At 39.9% G+C, this 20,131-nt stretch overlaps 1 protein-coding gene across 4 annotated transcripts; it reads left to right on the top strand.

Annotated features, from left to right (window-relative positions):
* Window positions 1-454: 454 nt before the first annotated feature.
* Window positions 455-19,574, top strand: crtc1b (CREB regulated transcription coactivator 1b). Of its 4 annotated transcripts, none has more exons than XM_085247945.1 (14): window positions 455-732; window positions 2,391-2,507; window positions 3,080-3,207; window positions 4,300-4,359; window positions 4,601-4,695; window positions 5,188-5,273; window positions 5,355-5,398; window positions 10,801-11,024; window positions 11,615-11,766; window positions 13,869-14,105; window positions 15,269-15,355; window positions 17,110-17,196; window positions 17,280-17,454; window positions 18,047-19,574. In XM_085247945.1, exons 1-14 carry the CDS (start codon window positions 607-609, stop codon window positions 18,250-18,252), a joined length of 1,824 nt encoding a protein of 607 aa, XP_085104071.1. In that variant the 5' UTR covers window positions 455-606; the 3' UTR covers window positions 18,253-19,574. The 4 variants fall into 4 exon arrangements, with proteins under 4 accessions (XP_085104071.1, XP_085104070.1, XP_085104073.1 ...); XM_085247944.1 differs by having other exon boundaries at window positions 456-732; window positions 18,041-19,574; XM_085247946.1 differs by having other exon boundaries at window positions 457-732; window positions 5,203-5,273; window positions 18,041-19,574.
* The last annotated feature ends 557 nt before the right edge of the window (window positions 19,575-20,131 follow it).

The following is a 20,131-nucleotide window of genomic DNA, read 5'->3' as shown; positions in this document are numbered from 1 at the left end:
AGGGTCATACTAAAAATTTCAAACAATTAGACCATTGTCCTTGATCCAATAAAACGATGGCCAGAAAATCTACAAAAACCAATGAAAATATACCACAACAGCTCACAATCTCACATAGTGAAGTTTAATTCAATACATTCAGACTTTCATTGGATATATGCAAGTTTTAGTCAGTATATTCAGACTTCCATTGCATATCTTCTAGTTTAATTCAATATGATCCAACTTTCTCGTCATAAACTAGAGCTTCATGCGATATATGTAGACTTTCCTTCCATTCTGGATAGTTCATGCGCAGTTTTTTTCTGTTGTATCCATTGCATTCATTACTGCTTCATTCCATGCTGTTTTTATTCTGTTTGAAAATTCTGTTCTCTTTTATGTGAACTTATTTATTTACTTAACTATTTATAGCATGCATCTGGGGCACACGATTTCCCTTGTGGCAGTGTGTATTTTATCTGCAACTCACCCTGCCGCAAACTCTGGCAATAACTGAAGCAAAAAAGAAAAACATCAACAGACACGTTGACTGTGCGTGATGACGACCGGGAGAGCCCGGAGTGGTGCGCAGCGTAACATTCCATTGAGAAGAAGAGGGGAAAGATGGCGTCCTCTAACAATCCTCGCAAATTTAGCGAAAAAATCGCTTTGCATAATCAGAAGCAGGCGGAAGAGACCGCCGCGTTTGAAGAAGTGATGAAAGACCTGAACATCACCAGAGCTGCGCGGGTAAGACCCCCACAGAGGGGCTGTTTACCTCTCGTTGCATCGCTGTTTGGCAGCTAACGAACACTGCGGAGATGTATCGGAAAGGTTGGGATGCTATGTAAGCTAAAGTTCATATTAGCGTCCTTTGCTGCATCAGTGCAATGCTGCGGAGCGACGTTTCCCCCGCGCCTGTTAAAACAAGCCAGCATTATTTGACTTCCAGCAGCACTAACCAGCTTAGCCTCGCCTGCTGGAGCTGTGGATAATGTGCACCTGTTCTCCCCTGCCTGTGGCTGCTGACATTTCGTTAGCTAATAGACAAATCGTCTGGCATGGTAGTGACCGCATTAGAGCACGTTAGGAAAAGTTAGCTGCGATTTAGAAACGGAATGGGAAGCAATGTTGGTTGACAGAGAGATTAGCCAAACAGATGTTAACCAGCTGTGTGTGTGTGTGTGTTTCTTATTTATTAAGGGGAAAGAGGGTAACCCCCACATTACCCGTAACATTATTTTCATAGCATACACTTACGGAGAGCAAAGTCAGCTCTGACTAAATGATCCACATGTCTCGTTTTACTCGCTCTATCTTTAGCAAAGTGTGAATGGCAGCTTTCTCACTACAATGAAAGCACTGGTTGCCTCAACCACTACAAGTGGAGCAGATGTTTTCATTAGGCTGCTGTTTATTATGCCAATTCAATTGGCTCTAACTGAAGCTGCAAGTCCACTGCTGATGAATAAAATGTGGGGTTTTTTTCTAACGCTGAGACATGATGTTCGTTTTACTGTCTGTCTTTTGTTGTTGTTGTTGTCATTTTACAGAAGTGAATATAACTGTGGATGAAAAGCTCTGGTTTAGATATAGCAGATGATAATCATGTAAAAAAAAAAAACAGTAAAATGGAGCTGAAATGGGATTTTTTTTTTTAAAGTTTTAAAATAACTTCCAGAATGACTTGTCATCATTGTTGGCGATTTCTCGCAATTTTTGATGATGAACTAATTGTTTCAGGGCTGTTCGTCTCAAAACATATAAACCATATTGTTGCCAGGAAACGTTGGGGCTAATTGTTGGTCTAGTTGCTGGAAATGATGCCCACTTACCACGCTGCGTCAGTGTAAACCTGAGCTGTACTGTTATTTACTGCAAAGGGGGAGGGGTGGGGGGAATTGAATTTACTACTCAGTTTTATGGTCTCTGCCTGATTTCTTTGTGTTGCCATCCAAACATCCATCCATGGCATCAGTTCTGATCATTTATCCTCACGCATTTCATTTCATATTCGAGGCCTTCCATCACAGTGTTGTTTTTGTTTTTTAATAACATATATGGGTTTTGTTTTGACTACTGTTGTGTGGTTAATGTAGTAGCCAGGTGTGTTACATGGAAAGTGTCACTGTAATTACACCAGCTGTCAGTCAGGTGTCATTCACATCAGCTGATGTGATTTTTCTTTTCTTTTTATTTGCTATTAAAATATGTTCTCTGCCTCCTGATTATTCGTGGTACCGCCACATCTGCCTGGCTCATCACGTTTCATCTGTCAGTTAATGAATTCATCAGTCTTTCATATCCCACACTGTGGTCTGGCATGCACCATTTGTTTTTAGCATCTCTTTTTTTGTGTATTGGATCAGTCATTCACTCATGCTTTCATGCAATTTTACTTTGCACAGTTGCAGTTACAGAAGACCCAGTATTTGCAACTAGGGCAGAATCGTGGACAGTACTATGGAGGCTCACTGCCCAATGTCAATCAGATTGGAAATGGCAACATTGACCTGCCTTTTCAGGTGAGCCCCTGGCCTCTCTCGGCTGGTAAATCAATGGTTTGTTGTAGACCAGTGTGCCCTTCTCAGCTGTTGGTGATACTATTGGACATACAAAGGTTGCAGGTGTCTGTGGTGTTGGTGAAAGAACCCAGAAAATTCCTCTAAAGCCATTAAAGAAAGTCTGCAGGCTTATTTATGGCTGTGCTGACAGTAAAGTGTTTAGACATTACCTCATCGTCAAAGCTGCATAAAGCATCAGGTTTTATCAGGGTCCAAGAGTGAAGGAGAAGACGTGCACTACAGCTGTTTTTTTTGTTTTTTTTTTGTTTTGTTTGGGGTTTTTTCACCCTGATGCGTAATTTGGTTCCTAAATTTTAAATAGACCATTGCTTGTCATGGCTTTCCATTTTTAATACATTTGCCAACTCAAGCATCAGTATGGGGGGCCCATGGCTTGACTCATTTTGAAACAAACACATGTGCACCATTTATCCTCAGACATTATCCTAAGACACAGTTTTATAGTGTAAGCAATTTTTGTTTTTGTTTTCTTTGTGGGCGGGGCCTCATTCACCTGATGTGTCCACCTCCAGAACTCAGTGCTGGATACCAGTCGGACAACCAGGCACCACGGGCTGGTGGACCGTGTTTACCGTGACCGGAACCGCATCACTTCGCCTCACCGCCGGCCGCTAACAGTCGACAAACATGGACGCCAGATATCCTTTCGTTTCAAACGCACTGTGATGAGGAATGTGTTATTGTTTTGGTCTGATTTTTAAGTCAAAATTCTGATTTGTGTCTGGAGACAAGCTACTTCAGCGTAGCAGACTGCTTTAAATTTAAGCTTTTGGCTGTTTAATTGATCGGCTTTCATTAGTTTTCATGTATTTGTGTGATACGTTTTTTATATATATATATATATATATATATATATATATAGTTAGAATAATGAATGACTGAAATTCTGAAACAATAGCCTTTTGTTCTAATGACAGTTTTCATTGCTGACACTATCAGGACTATTTTAAAGTCTTTTAGCTTGTCGTCATGTTATTCCTAAACATTTAGCCAGTGCCATTGATGATAAACAGAAACAAAACAGATAGACATCAGCCACTGATGTTGGGAAATGTCCTCTTAAAATGCCAATATGCAGCCTTGAGATAGGGGCTAAACTTTGTGGGATGAATAGTTTTGAATGTAAGTAAGGCCTCAGTTGCACAGGCCTAGAGACTGTTTTGAGATCCCCTAGCAACTTCTTTGTTGCTAGGGAAAGATGTGTATTTCCCAACTAGTTGGGCGTTGGTTCCTGGAGGTTGCAATGACCAGATAAAATGGATGGGAAAGAGGGCCCCACACCAGAAACCTCCAGGAGCAGTGGTTGCCTGTAGTTTGCCTGGAAAGTGGTTAAGTAGGGGTTAAGGTTATTTGGTCATCCGTGTTTTTATATTGTCATATGGACCAGGGATTGCTACCAGACTGGTTAACAATGATTGCTGTTTAAGGAAATGCAATTACTATTCATCATATGAGATGTGTTAAGATATCATCTGTCAGTAATGGTGCTGAGTGGATTTTAAGAGAGTGAGTGTTTGTTATGCTGCATGTACTGACAGCCTGATATTGAACTATGTAACACGATGCGTTGTAGACAGTTGACAAGACCATCAATATATTCGTCTATTAGATAACAAGATATCAAAGTAAATGTATCAAAGTAAAGCTTGTGTGTGGTTATTTATTATTTAGCAGGTCTTTTGGGCTGATTAGGGTAAGAAAACAAATTTATTTCCCTTGACTAAATTCACATTGACAGCTGTCCTTACAGCTCAGTTTACCTCTCCCCACCGCCAGACACTAGCTGGAGAAGGTAAGGCACCTCCTTTTGTCCATTTGCCAAAATAAGAACTAGGACACACAGCCAGATACAGCGCTCTTCCAAAGATTAAATGACATGACTCTGTGCAGCCTAGTTGATGCACAACTTCTAAAGTAAACCAGAAGGTCTAGAACAGATTTCTGATAGATTTGATGCTGCAGAGCTTGAATTCTGCCAGTATTCATGAGCTGGCATTGGTTTTGCTTGAATTTCATCTGTCTCTCACGTACAGGACAAATTCAGACTCTGCCTTACACCAGAGCGCCATGAATCCAAAGCCCCAGGAGGTCTTTTCCGGGGGATCACAGGAGCTGCAGCCTAAACGAGGTAGAGGAAGATCCCGTTACAAAGACACAGAGCTGCTTTTATTTATTAATGTAGAATGTACTAATGCAGACAGGAAACCTCAAAAGACATAAAGGGGCTGGTGTCACACAGTAGTAGTTCTTGGTGAAATATTTATAAAGTAAATGGATCTCTAGCAAAGTTTCTGCATTCTGGTTCAGCCCTCGGCTGGATGTGGAGGAGTAGCATCTCTGAATGAGGCTGATTCAGGAGGATCTAGAGAGGAAAATCAATAATTAACTGATTATGCATTGATTATGTCTTTTTATGTGTGAAGCTCTGATAAAGCGAAGCCAAGATTAGCTGGCATCCTTTCAGTCTGTCTGATGGTCACCTTCTATTTTTACACTCTAGAATCTGGTGCACAGCACTAAATTCTGCATGACTGGCTCCGATATTGATGACTCATTTTTTTTGGTTTGTTATGTATTTTTGTCATGGCAAGCAACTGTGTCTTGCTGTTTCACTAATTAGTACTGCTGCTAACAGTGCCTGGAACGGAGAACTCGGAGACAAGTGCAGACAACGATGTGCAGAAACAGTTGTGGGATGACGAGAAGGTACCAATGGGACAGGGAAGGGCTGCAGAGTGTACACCAGTGACGCAAGACTTGTGTCTCATGATTGCATTTTCTTCTCAGGATGATTCATCAAAGCCCAACACGTGTGATGTCCCAGGAATCAAGTGAGTGGTTTATGTTGTTTGTTTTATTATTCTTCAAAGAGCAATGCCACTCAAGTATTGTGCATGAAGCAATATGTGGACATTAGTTGTCTGCCATATTGGACGTGATACAGCTAGGTTGCTAGGGAGAAATGTGCGTTCCCCAATTGGTTGGCGGTCATTCCTGGAAGTTGTTGGCTCTCACTGGGTGAAAGAGTTGCAAATGATTTGTGCTCCTAGTGATTTCTTTGGAGTTTGAATTTCTGTGACCTAAGAATTGACAAGAAAACTTTGGCACATGTTTTTTTCCTTTAGTTGGAAGAATAACCATCAACCAGATATAATCCTTTAAATCTCAATCTTAATAAGTAGCCAGGTTTTATTACTGGTGTGTTTTGTAGCGCTCTGGACTAAGTAAACAACAGCTCAGTATTAATCTGCTACCGGTACTCTTTTTTTTCTATAACTGCTTTTTTCTTTTTCATTTGGATGGTTGACTGAAGTTTTTTGTGCATTCCCCATGTGTCAGGTAACTGAGGAAATCCTCCAGCATCTGTGAGGAAAATCATAGATGTTGCTAGTATCGCCTTTCAGGATTATTTTGCTGGTGCGCTTCCTCCCCCGCCCCCAGTAAATCAGATCAGGTATGGCTGGGGGAAAGTCCTGTAGTGATAGGCAATCAGGTGCTATTTTTCTACGAGCACTATAAAGTACAAACATAAAATGCTTCATAATGACATTTAAAGCAAAAATCCTTTTTCGTGTTAACGTTGGATATTAGAAAAATGGCACTGAAAGAATTGGAAATAAATGGGAGAATTTTGCAAGACCAAACATGGATGGACCACAAAAAAAAAAAAGAAAATGGGGGCAAAGTCAGCAATTTCTAACCATTTTATTATCTGATTTCTCTGGTGAGAAAGTCCATGTACTTTCCCATGTCCCAGTTCAAAGTTAATTTAGATGATCTGTCAAAATAACAGCAAAAGCAGGACTTGCTTCTTGAAATGCTTCGGAGTGGGTTAGGAACTCCCGACAAACCGCCTTAATATGTTCAATCCAATTTAATGCAAAGACGTGAGACCTGTTTAATGGAATCAGGTTCAGCTTTATTGACCAAGTACAAGGAATTAACCTTGGGCTTTTTCTTTGCTCTCAGTGTCCATAATAAAGTTGATAACATGACAGATACATCAGCCACAGTCATATTTATTGTGCAAAGTGGCGGAGTGCAAAGATGCTGAATAAATAAAAAGGCTGGTTAACATACAGAATTACACAAAATAGAGCAAAACTTAAGTGATTATTGTCATTTATTGGTTAGGAAGTTAACATATTCTCCCTTAAATCAGGTTAGGTACAGTTATTTTCACAATAGATGGTCATCACAATAAATCTTAATATGTGTGATTGAATCAATTTCCTCTGATTGGTAAACATTTTATTTGTTGACCTTTGCCACAAAGAAAGTCACAATCTTGTGAAAGCATACAGTAAAATGGATCATTTACATGTGTTCAAAAGACAGTTTAGATCCCCTTTTATTTATCATCCCTCCCCTTATTGAAACTTCCCTACTTTGATAGGATATGAAAAATACACAGACAAATGCATGGTTAAAAAAGCTAGTTGTAACAACATAGTTACAACTGTAACTATGTTATGGAAGCACAGCAGCTACGACGGCCATTGTGACAGAAGTCAGGCTGATTTTGTTAATGGCTGCTGTGCTGTTTGTTGTGCTCTGCGTTGTGTTAGCTGAAGCTTTGGTTGGGGTGGTTGCACTTTGGGTTGGGGTGTTTGAAGTTGCTGCATTCACTTCTGGTATCTGTGAAATGGCTGACATTGAAATTGATGGATTAACTTCAGACTCATTTCTACAAATTCTTCGACTGCTTATAATATAATTTGTTGTTATTTGCTAACACTTACCGACAAGCAGAAGCAGAATGAAACAGATCTTGAGAATCATTGTGGAAAAGTCCTTGAACCTTCAAAAATAAAATGATTGATTATTGTTTAATTTTAAATTCACATTTGTGTTTCCCAAAAATTTGGAAATAGCATTAAATATAATCTATAATGACATAGTTTAAATAAATAAAGTATAGTATAACAATAGCTCAACAAAGTAAATCAAGTATGAAAAGTGAAATAAATACAATAAAAACTCACTTCATAAAAATCTAAACCAAATACATTCAGTTATTGTCTTATTAGTGTAATTTTCTAAATGACAGAAGTGTCTTTTTTCTATATGTTTCTAATTCATAATGCAATAACATCATCTTTAATTTAGAACAGCATAAACGTTTGTTTTTTTTTAATTACTGCAGTCATTATACAGCTCTTTCTATAATAATGTAACTTTTAAATAAAAACAAATCACTTCCATAGTTTTGCTTTAAAGCAAAACACAATTTTTTTTTCTTTTTTCAGGAAAAACCACATTGGCTTGACAGAAAAGATGGTCATGAACTAATTTGTCATATTTTATTTTCCATATTGTAACAAAGTAAAGTCTTCAGTAAATCTTTCCCTGACTCTAAAGTTTAGTCAGATATTCTAGATTTGAAAACTTACAGTTTAATCGTTCTGAGTTGTCTTCAGTCGTGCCGATGCTCACCAACTCCAGCTGTTTGTTGTTTAATCTCTGACGGTCTGCAGCTTTTATACTTGCACAATGTCGATGCGATGACATCAGATGCTGAACAGAGACACAGCTTGTAAAACTGGTTGACCATCTTTTCTTGCCAGTATCAACAACATGATGTGATGTATATGTGATTTTTATATCTATCTATATAACTATATATCTATATCTATGTCTATAGATATCTATATTTATATAGATATATATATATAGGTAGCTACCAATCTATATCTATCTTTTTGTTTGTTTTTCGGCACAGCATTTAAGTAAACAGTTAATAGGTGGATGGTTTATTTAAGCTACTGGGGGGTTTTATGTGATTAAACGTACTGGTGAAGCTTGGATGTGTTTTTGTTTCTTTTTTGGGGGGGGGTTCAGGCATATGTTGATGTATCTTTAGATATGCAAATGTATACATAAGAGACAGGAATGAAAAAATAGCATAATATAACATATGGCATAAAATAGAAGAGCCAACTGGCGGTCCATCTGCATCTAAAGGACAAAGGTCACTCCTTTGAGGATGCCAATGTTCACATTGTTCACATGGTTTGATGGTTTGAAAGACGAGTAAAAGAAGCCATCTATGTCCACTGTGAATGACCATCTTTGAATAGAGGTGGTGGCTTACGACACCAACTATCTGCCATCTATAAACCAGTTTTGAGATCCTTCCCAGATGCCTTAGTGCCCACTCACATCCTGGGCCTTCTGACCTCCGGAAATCACATGATAGGGGGGAGTTTCACAATGAGTTCACCCGAAACCTTGGCTGATAGTGACCTACACCCGTTTTCACACCTTGGCTCGTGTGATTAGGTAGAGCAGTCAACATTCAGTTTTTTGTATGAACACGTTTATTCTTAAACACAGCCTGAGCTCTAATACGGAAGCTTTCTTATCATTTCTTTAAGTGGTCTTCAGGAATAGTCCTTGAAGCTTCTTCAAGGACTTTCTAAGAAGCTCTTCTTTGAGTGTTTGCCGCCTTTTGTTTTCGTGACAGGCTGCTAGTTAACAAAGCACCTAAAGAGATAAAGTTTAAAACTGGTTCCCAGAAAGTTGATTCTGTTCATCTGGACGTAGTGTTCTCAGTGGAAGAAAGATTTCGTCAGTCATCCAAGTAACTTCTTCAGTCTCCGCTACCTGCAGGTTTCCCCAACCTTATAAACATTACCTTTGCACAATGACTGAAACTAGCCCACTGCAGCTGTGATGTCAGTTTCACGGTCATTAAAATGTTTCTCCCACTGAAAACGCTACGTCCAGATGAACAGAATCTTCTGAAACTTCTTGGGATTTACTTACCTGGATGATTGAGCATGCATCAAGATATTTTAAAACTGCTTCTTTGCTAAAAAACCTTGACTGGGGTGCCCTTTTTTATTTGAATGATTCAAAGGTCATTGTCTGAAGATGGTCAGGTTCAAGGACTGGACTGAAAATGAGTGAAAAAGCAGCAAATGTCCAAATAAGAACTTTGCAGAACTATTGCTCAAGAACACTTTCAACAAATTCAAAGAAAATCTGGCTCCTTGGAAGCAAAGTAGAACAAATTTAAGACTTTGCACAGTATTGTAATATTTTCTGTTATAGGCTCACAAATCACATATTATGTTTTGACAGCTGTACATAAAAAGAAAAACGAAATGTGCTGTCAGTTCTCAGAGACGTCACGAAAGAATTTGCATCTTTTTTGCTTCTAAATTCAAATAATATCCACGTTTAAAGGTTATACAAGAAAATAAACAAAAAAACTAAATGCACGCTCATTTGGTTAGTCAAAAATGAAGCAAACTATTATGAAACCCTGTCACTCCTGCTGTGCACTTCTGTGTAACTCGTGTTAAGCCTCCATATTACAAGTTTACAATTATGTGCTAGAAAAAAACTGGAAAAATTGCTAAAAGCAACTTTTCGGTGGGACACAATACCCATTAGGTAATTAATCTAGAAGAAACATTATTACAAGATCATTATGTTGTGCTGTAACAGGAGTGGCTTACACATACTCGTTCCCAGGAGACACAAATCCCTTGGTGGTTGCACCAGAAACAATATCTGGCATCAAAATCTGCCAGATGAGCTTCCTTTGTGACCAAAAAATCAGCCAAAAGAGCCTTTTTTAGATTTCCTATTATTAGTAATAGATTATCGTTCCTGCTTCTCTCTAAATGAAGTCTGCTTGTGTTTGCTGTATTTGGTTCAAACTGACCAAAGCAAAGCATGAAACAGGTCTTGCAATGATTTCTCCTTGCTAGAAACTGAAAACATTTTCAAGAAAGTGAACTTACGAGACACAGAATACACACTGAGAAAGGATTGTCAGCTGATGGAAAATTCTAGCACGGCTGGGAATTATTTATCTGTGGGCATCACTGAGTGAAAGCACAACAGGCTTCAGTTTAGCCGAGCTTGTTGGTAGAGCGCTTTATGCTAAGGACAACTAAAAATACAAAAAGAAAAAATAATAATAATATTAACAAGAACAATACATAAAAATATATATTTAAAAACAGAAAAATTGCATAAGAAGCACAATCTGAGTATTATAATTCAAATTATACAGAAAAATGAAAATCGACTGTAATACTGTGGCACCCACCCACTGTAGGTGGGTTATAAGAAGTATTTAAAATAGCATTTAAAGCAAACATGCTACCCACTGTCACCTAGCTGTTGTTGCCTTTTATTAAAAATGCTCATATGCTTGGTCACAGTCTTGTTTCACACAAGCTGTTCTTATGTCTGATAGAAAATGTGCTCTTTTCAGCATATTCCCCTCGCCAGACCAGGAGTTGAACCCATCCGTGCTCCCAGCCGCACATAACACCGGCGGTTCGCTGCCCGATCTGACTAACATTCAGTTCCCCCCACCGCTTTCTACCCCGCTGGACCCCGAGGACACCGTGGCCTTCCCCTCCCTCAGCACAGCCAACAGCACGGGCAGCCTCACCACCAATCTCACCCACCTGGGTATAAGCGCCGCCAGCCACGGTAATAATCAACATTTTGTGTTCATAAAAGGGGTAAAACGGGTAAATTTAACAAAGCGTCGGTATTGTACCGACCAGTGTTGTAGCACAGAAATTTAGCTTTAAGTGGAATGTGTTTGTTTACAAAGGAGAACCACTAAACACTTATGCAAATTTCCAAAGAAAACATAAAAACATGCCGGTAGTTTTCATACAAATGACAACAAAACAGCAGGATTTAATTTGATGCTCCACAAGTGTTGAGTCTAGCTCTGCAGACGGCACGCAGTGTGGCCAACAGGATCTAATTCAGCATCAGTTTGTAACAGTCTCTTATGTTGTAACACCTAATGTGTAAAATACCAAATGTAGGGGCTTGTGCTTTATCACATTTATGCACTTTTACAGACTTTTACTTTGACTTAGACTCACTCTTCTGCACTCAGTATCAGTCCCTACCGTGCAGGCATTTAAAGTTGGTGGTTTTTGCTGTTTTACTTTTTCTGATGTTTCTTATTTACACCAGTTGGTGCATTAAAGCTAAGTTGGAGACAAAAAACAGGTACGTGTACATCTATAGTTTCTTTTCTTCTTTTTTTTTTGACTTCCCAGGGATCCCCACTTCCTCTCAGCCCACCATGACCGTGACTGCACAGCGCCGGCAGCCACCGGTGGTGCCGCTTACCCTAACCTCTGACCTCCATCTCCAACAATCTCCTCAGCAGCTCTCACCCACCCTTTCCTCACCAGTTAGCATTACACAGGTAAGGATTAATTAAAATTAGTTTCATTCTCTTTCAGGAACAATGTATTTGTATATCCAAGGTATTTGGACCAAAAATGGATGAAGTCAGAAATTTAAAAATAGTTATTGCACTTGCATCCCGATGTATTGAATTTGAAACAAATAAGTGTCATCACTTACTGCAAAAAGAGGTCACATTATATTAACCCTTAAGGATTTTTCACATTAGTCTATGGTGCCGTTTCAAGTCTTTTTCCATTAATGATTAATTATATTTTGTAGGTTTTGTGCACAGAATAAATTACAGAATAAAATACTGCATTTTAGGATATGCTACATTATGGTCAAACTCTCATTGGTTCAGTATTTGTTTATGTCCAGATAGTCATCAGTAGAAAGGAATGACTGGTTGTGCCACAATTTTCTCCAGCTAAACAAAAACAAAACTGAGGTAATAGTCTTTGGCGCCAAAGAAAAACGATTACAGGTCACCAGAGAACTTCAATCTATACATCTAAAAACCACAAACCAGGCGAGAAATTTGGGTGTAGTGATGGATGCAGACCTAAACTTAGAAAAACACATTAAGACAATAACAAAATCAGCTTACTATCACCTCAAGAATATTTCAAGGATAAAAGATCTGATGTCTCAACAGGACCTGGAAAAACTAGTCCATGCATTCATCTTTAGTAGGCTTGATTACTGTAACAGCATCTTTACAGGTCTACCTAAAAAATCAGTCAGACAACTACAGCTCATTCAGAACTCTGCTGCTCGAGTCCTCACTAAGACCAAAAAAGTGGACCACATCAGTCCAGCTCTGAGGTCCTTACACTGGCTGCCTGTCCGTCAGAGGATAGACTTTAAAGTTCTGATGCTGGCCTATAAAGCTCTGAATGGTTTAGGACCAAAATACATCAATGACCTCCTGACCCAGTATGAACCATCCAGATCCCTCAGGTCATCTGGATCCGGTCTTTTATCAGTTCCCAGAGTCAGAACCAGACACGGAGAAGCTGCATTCAGCTTTTATGCTCCTTATATCTGGAACAAACTCCCAGAAAGCCTCAGATCAGCTGAAACACTCAGTTTATTTAAATCCAGGTTGAAGACTCACCTGTTCTCAGCTGCATTTGAATAAAGCACCAAATCCACACTTTTAAGCTTAAATTTCAAAACTTACATTTAACTACTGATTTTATCTACTGTTCTGATTTTATCTGTTTTGATTTTATATACTGTTGTTTGTTTGTTTGTTTGTTTGTTTGTTAATTAGTTAGTTAGTTTATTTGCTTGTTTTATTCAATTTTAAATCATGCTTTTTATTTGTTCTTGTTTCTAATGTCTCTGTAAAGCACTTTGAATCACCTTGTTGTTGAATTGTGCTATACAAATAAACTTGCCTTGCCTTGCCTTGCCTTTACAAAGTCAGGCATGAGAGAGCAACAGAGTCGGTATTGTAGGGAGGCCGTGGTGGATGAGCGTGACACATTTACATATTTATCAGCTTAGTTGATCTTTCTTTTTTTTCCAGTATTCATTTGCAGTCTGGTTAAGTTAAAGAAACACTACATGGCTATGTTGATTTTAGCAAACTTTTACTTTGAAGGAGACTTTTCACAGTTCCAGTTGAGTCTTTGCAGTCAAGTCGGCAAATTGCAGGCATGTGCCGAAGACCAAAGCAATCGCAAGGAGGTTGTTGGTGCAGCACTCCACCAACAACAAATTATCTTTGCAAATTATCTTTGCAGATAATTTCACCTGGTACTTTCAACTGGTTCGAGAATACATACGTTTCCTTATCAGCTAGAGGTTGCCAGGGGGGTCGCTAGGCCCTAAGTGACTGAAATCATCTGCAGTAATGTGTTCCTATGTGTAAATAGCACTGTTGGATGCTGAGAACAGGCTCTTAATGATCTGTGTCTTTGTCCTTATGCTTTTAGTACAGATCCATAAATTGTAGTGCTTTTGAAACGTCAAGCTGTATACTAATGAGTATTCAACACATACTAGGTGGTTAAAGATAAGATAAAACATTTAAACACCACACCCCTACCCTCCAGTTCATGCAGCAGAAATCACTGCTACTTGGACTAATTTATCCCCATCGTTCTGCAGGTCATGCCAACAGAGTCATTGACCCTGGAACAGCAGCTTTCTCAGTACCCTCTGTTCAACCAGCTGACAGCTCAGGCTCAGGCTCAGCTGATCAGTGACCTCCAGAAGCAGCAGGCTCTGCCACAAGGCATCCAGCTCATCACCTTGCCAACTCTGGCCTCCGCTGGTACAGCGTCTGCCACTGCCAGCAGTCCCTCACCAGACAGCCAGACCACTGGCAGCATGAGCATCAGCTCGGTAAGATGCAGTTTAACAAGAACGTGGAAGCATAGATCAAAATCTGATGACATGATTGAGATAATTTTGCTTATTTTTAAGCTGCTGTTAATTTTACCACTTTGATGATGCTACCCTAAATACATCGCAGTAAATATCTGCACATCCTTTCTATGCTAATTTATTTCTAATTATATAGATTAACTTAGCTAAGAAGCATAAACACATATTACTCTTTGCTACACGATGTCACTGTAAAGTTGTTTGATGTTAACATCTTTGTAAATGATGGTTTATGAAAAAAGAAATATGCATTTGGCCGTTCTTTAAAACACAAGTGTTTGAGGTATAATCAGAATGTTTAGGCTTTACCCTAACTGAACATTACCCAGTCTCTTCAAGAACATCCTGGATCACTTTAAGCCCAGCTGGTATTTTATTTAGTTGGTTTACCTGGAACTCTTTTTCCGCCTCCCTTTCATTTGTAAATGGTTGGACTAGATGGACTGCACTAGACTAGGTGTTTTGTTTTTCACTGTTGAGTGCTCAAAGCACAGACTTTGAGCTTTGTGCCTGAACAGTGCATCAAACTTGTGTTTCTTTAACTTGGTTTTTTAAGGAGTCAAATTTAACAGGAGGAAGTGATCCCAAACATCCCGGACTTCACTATAGTCTATTCTAGCTTATACCACATTTGCACATGCAAATGTACATTTCCATGCGGGCTCCCACACATATTCCACAGTGGCGACTTTTGAATTTTTCCTTGGAAAATGTGGCTTTAGGTGTAAACAGCTGAAAACATGTATTTTGTGGAAACCTACCTAGTACCTAGTTCTCTTCAACACCGATAATCATCCACAAACAAAACATCCACACATTTGAGCTTGAAATAGAAGTTGATGAAAAGGTCAGAACAACATTTCCAGAGACCGATGTAAAAATTGCAGCATTGCTGAAAGTGATCCAGAGATGCACTCAGATATGATTTTAAATTCTTAATAGATCAAAGTTTAATCAGCTAAGGTCTTTGATTTCCATGGACTAGCTTCCTGAGCTTTTTAGTCCTACCTCATATGTTTTGAGCAGACCCTAAATTGATGCCTTCTCACATGTCATCGTTTTTAGACTTGTGTATGACAGGCATGAAGCTTAGTGCTAGCTAACCCTCTTCCCTCCAACAGTACCGCAATCAGACTGGCTCACCAGCCACTCAGTCTCCAACCTCCCCAGTCTCCAATCAAGGCTTCTCCCCTGGAGGCTCACCTCAAGTAAGGGCCCACCCACCGAGCTACCTGCTGTTTGGGGAAGGGCTTTGCTCCTGGGGGAAAGCTAATTGTAGAGAGTTAGGCTGCTTTTCATTCACTGTGTCCACACTTAATCACTCATGCCGTCAACAGCTGCATAGCTCATTTCTTCATCAGCACTGCCATCGTTCACAGCGTGCATGGCAACATATTGATAGCCTATTGATGGAGGCTCTGACACTTTGTAGCCTTAAAATATTCATCTTGTATCCTCAACCATTACAGTTTCTCACATGTAATTCACCCAAACTATATTCTCTGTGTCAGATATATTCTGAGGAAAGTCTTGGTTTGTTTGTTTTTTCATGGGTGGGGGACATGCCAGGCTGGAGCATGTAGGTGGCAAGATACGTACGTGCAGGAAAAAATATCTGCTTTGTTGTCACATAGTCAGGTCATCATCATGCAAACTTTATGCTAGGGAGATAACCTTGTTGGCCTAGCCTAGGGGTAGGCAACTCCAGGCCTCGAGTGCCGGTTTTAGATGTATCCTTGATCCAACACAGCTGATCCAAATTGCTAAATGACCTCCTCAACATGTCTTGAAGTTCTCCAGAGGCCTGGTAATGAACTAATCATTTGATTCAGGTGTGCTGACCCAGGGTGAGATCTAAAACCTGCAGGACACCGGCGCTCGAGGCCTGGAGTTGCCTACCCCTGGCCTAGCCGTTCCATCCCAGTGATTTGGACATTTACACTGTAACACAGTGTAAATGTAGTTTTTTTTAAAAGGCAGTTTAATTACAGTTAGTTTCCAGAACATGCATCCTTGTTTCATCTCTATTGTTTTTTCTTATTATTTGAAACCGTGGAAGGGGATCTTATGTTGTTTGCCTCTGTTTTGGACTTTATATAAAGACAAAGACTAGATGTAAAGCTCACAGGGGCTAACAGAGGCTAACATCAGGTAACAGAGGCTAACAGTAGCTAAATGAGGCAAAAACGGCATTGCTACTAACAGTTCAGCATATTCTCAACAGCTCACTTACTATGTGGAGACAGTAATTCATGGATGCCACTTGTAGTATCAGTAGCATTTTATTCACTACCCCTGCTAACTACATATGTGTTCAGTTCGGCTTTATTTATATAGTGCCAAATTACACCAACGAACGCCTCAAGGCACTTTCTGCTGTAAGGTAAATCCTAGGTAGGTGTGTATATTCAATGAGCCCAGACAACTTTCCAAATATACCAGAATATAATAAATATTATTTAAAAAAATAAATAACTTTACCTTTTTTGCACTGGAGTCCCTACAGTGGAGGTGAGTTGAGTGTTGCCACGGTAGTATGATGACAACAACCCATCTGAATTAGTTTTTGTCTTGATCTGGGCTGTCGTGGTCCTATCTACGAGGATGGGACAAACTGAAGCACCCTGGTTGTTTGTCATTTATAATAAAACTGTAAAGTGTGCTTTCAATTTTAATAATAAACTAATCATTAAAGAGTGGCGCTATTGCATCTTCTGTTAGCCTCCTCTTTTTGTGTTTAACCATGACAGTCGTGGTCACGAGGTCCATTTGCTTTGCTCGCTGCTCACTCTGACAGCTGTGACTTTGTGTGCTGCTTGTGTTTTTTGTTACTCCATCGCTGAAAGTGTCTGCTTGTGAACTCAGATATTTTCTCTCTCTGTAAAGATTTGTGTTATTATTGTAGCCACTGCAATGGTGTATTTCTCATATATATTTTTGGGGGTTGTTTGTGTTCCTCCAGCACATCCCCGTGGTGGGCAGCATATTCGGCGACTCCTTTTATGATCAACAGCTGGCATCGAGGCAGACCAACGCTCTCTCTCATCAGGTGACACGTAACGTTAAGTAAAAGGTTTTCTTTAGATTCTCTCTGACTTCAATGTGTGTAACGCGTACAATTGTGCTTTTTAGCTCGAGCAGTTCAACATGATCGAAAACCCCATCAGCTCCACCAGCCTTTACAACCAGTGCTCCACCCTCAACTACACGCAGGCAGCCATGATGGGGCTCACTGGGAGCAGCCTACCCGACTCTCAGCAGCTCGGCTACAGCAGCCACGGCAACATCCCCAACATCATCCTAACAGGTAGCCACAGCATCTGTGTGTGTTTGCCCTTTGATACATTAAAGGTTCTTTGCATAAATGCCAAGCATCCGTCAAAACATCGGTGATGAGCAAGAAACGAGGCCCCCCTGTGCTGGTGTGTTGCACATGACTGAGATTTCAGTCAATATATGCTCTATCTGGGCTAAGGTAAAGAAGTCTAAAGGCAACTGAGCCGAAACTAACAGCAGAATTCTCCAGAGACCATACGAGGGAACAACTTCTTTTAGACACTTCCACATTTTACTAAATTGCCAAGGTTTCTTGTTTTATACACTTCTATCATCCAGTCTAATAAACAACACCAAATAAGAGTCGATAGCAGAATAAACCGTACGTCTGTGCAGAGTTGGTGTACTATCATCAAAGTAAACCTTCCAGTGACTTGAACGTTTGTCTTTGGGTTTTAAAGGTACTTTGCAATCCACTTGTGCAGTAGTTCTAAAATAGGATCTCTGTGGTAGGGAAACATGTAGAAATACTTGTCCCAATTTCGCTTGAATCAGTAAAAACTCTAACCCGATTCTTGCCAGGCGTGCACGTTGTTCTCAGCACTTGTATTTCTCAGTCACAGGTGAGTCTCCGCCAAGCCTGTCCAAAGAGCTGACCAACTCTCTTGCGGGAGTTGGCGACGTCAGCTTCGACGCAGATTCTCAATTCCCTCTGGACGAGCTGAAGATCGACCCGCTCACCCTGGACGGACTGCACATGCTCAACGACCCCGACATGGTGCTTGCCGACCCCGCCACCGAGGACACGTTTAGAATGGACAGGCTGTGACGTGAAGAAAAAGAAAACTCGTTAATGGAGAGAACCAAAGGGCAGGATGATCCCTCTTCCTCGTTGCATGGCCGTCCAGCTGTCCGACTTTGCCCTTTGAAACAATGCGGCACCAAAAGACAACAGGGGGGAAAAAAGACATCCAGCGGCTCGCCGGGGGGAATGCCTCGCTGTCGTTTTGAATGAGATTGGTCGCTCAGTGCTTTTGCTAGCCTACTGTGTTTACAGTGTACCATTACATGCCACATATATTCCAAAAACGCACATTTGGCGGTTTTCTTTTCATATCCACTTTATTATTTATTTTGTTAATATTTGCTTGTAGCAGGAAGCTGCTAGGACATTGGGCGAAACTGCACCCGATATAAGCGGCCGTGTTTTTAAGAAAAAAGAGAGCGAGAAAAAAGAAACCGAAAAAAACATGGTCGCTTTGCTAATACCGTGCAATGAAATAGAACGGTTTTCCCATCATGCTATAACGGCTTTCTATTTCACACTCAAAGCTTTATTTTTGACAACCAAATGTTATTTTCATTGTGTACTTGTGTGTTTTTATGCTTCATCTATTTATATGTTCTATTTATTTATTTGGTTAAAGATTTTATATTCCATTTCATAATTTCAATTTGATGCCAAAATGTTTTCTGTAGGCATCGTGTAATATTGCACTGATGTAATTTGTGTCTATTTATTGATTACTAACATATTTATAAATGTGTTTATTAAGCTATTTTTGGTTTATCGAGGAGTGCAAAACCTCCCCATAGTTGCCCTTCGGTGTTCAGTGTGCCATTTTCTGATGTAAGATGTGGCGACCGTTAACCATGCTGCAGCCCAACAGTCCAATCCAGATACGACATTTTTTTTTAGCACCGCTCCAAAAAATGCTGCGTGCTCCGGAAATGCGTTGGCTTAAAGCCACACACGTGATCTTTAACTGAGAAAAATCATCAGGAAGAAAAACAGAAGCATCTAAATTTATTTTCTCCTGATGAAAAGCCAGAATACATACATATATACACGTTCAGGCCGACCCTCTTCTCAGTGAAGGAAGGTGTCTGTTTTTAAACCAGAGATCACTGAAATCTTTTAAAGTCGTCACTGTGAAATCACCTGATTTTGCCTTACGGGAGTATTCTACTGTTCTACTTAAGTGTCTAACGTGACAGCGTATTTTCGTAACTTACTGTAACGTTTTCTCGTATTTGAGAGAAACTTTTGGTCAGTGATGTTTGTGGTTATGTTGTGTAAGGTTTGACAAATCAATGTACTGTATTTTGTAGCGGTACACTTTATAGCCAAATTGTTGGATGTTTTCTAAAGCGGGGCAAAAACGAGAAAAAAAAAAGTCAAAGGCGTGTTTGAAGTGTTCGAGATGGAGCGCAATTGTGGGGAGGCTTTTTGCTCCTTTACAGGGAAGCTCTAACAAAAACGCAGCTGACTCGACGCGTGGGTATTTCTTACTGAACTACTTGGTTTTCATAAGCTCCACGCTTCTAGTTTATGAGAGGATGGGATAAAGTAGACAAAGTAGAATATGACTATATAAATCTATTTATATGCTAAGTATTGTGTGCAATCTGAACACTACACAAATCGGCGGTGTAGCAGAGTCACATCGTTTGAATACGCAGACAGACTTTAAGGGGTCAGTCAGCCCGCCTAAATCTTTTGTCAGAGTTTCCCTGAGAGTCACGTGCAGTCTGTGGGATCATGTTTGTTATATTGTAACGTTTGTGTACAGATGTGCTAATATTTTTACTCACAGCGCTGATGGGAAGAGTTCCCAAATCCCCCTTGCTGAAAAAAGAGAAAAAGGAATCACGTTTGGTTTACCTCTACAGCTGGACGGTTCGTCTCAGTTGAAGTGTTTTCTTGT

This window comes from Mchenga conophoros, linkage group LG15, assembly GCF_057382185.1.
Source record: "Mchenga conophoros isolate Kocher_MC1m ecotype Shallow Benthic linkage group LG15, M_conophoros_male_GT1.1, whole genome shotgun sequence".
Lineage (NCBI taxonomy): Eukaryota > Metazoa > Chordata > Actinopteri > Cichliformes > Cichlidae > Mchenga > Mchenga conophoros.
This window is presented reverse-complemented; position numbering and strand designations above follow the sequence as displayed.

What these genes read in the sequence shown, in the direction of transcription:
- crtc1b (XM_085247944.1), top strand. Translation starts at nt 607, where the DNA reads ATGGCGTCCTCTAACAATCCTCGCAAATTTAGCGAAAAAATCGCTTTG. An exon ending in GGAGCTGCAGCCTAAACGAG is followed by an intron (nt 4,696 to 5,187) that starts GTAGAGGAAGAT and finishes TTCACTAATTAG; the next exon opens with TACTGCTGCTAACAGTGCCT. An exon ending in CCCCAACATCATCCTAACAG is followed by an intron (nt 17,455 to 18,040) that starts GTAGCCACAGCA and finishes TGTATTTCTCAG; the next exon opens with TCACAGGTGAGTCTCCGCCA.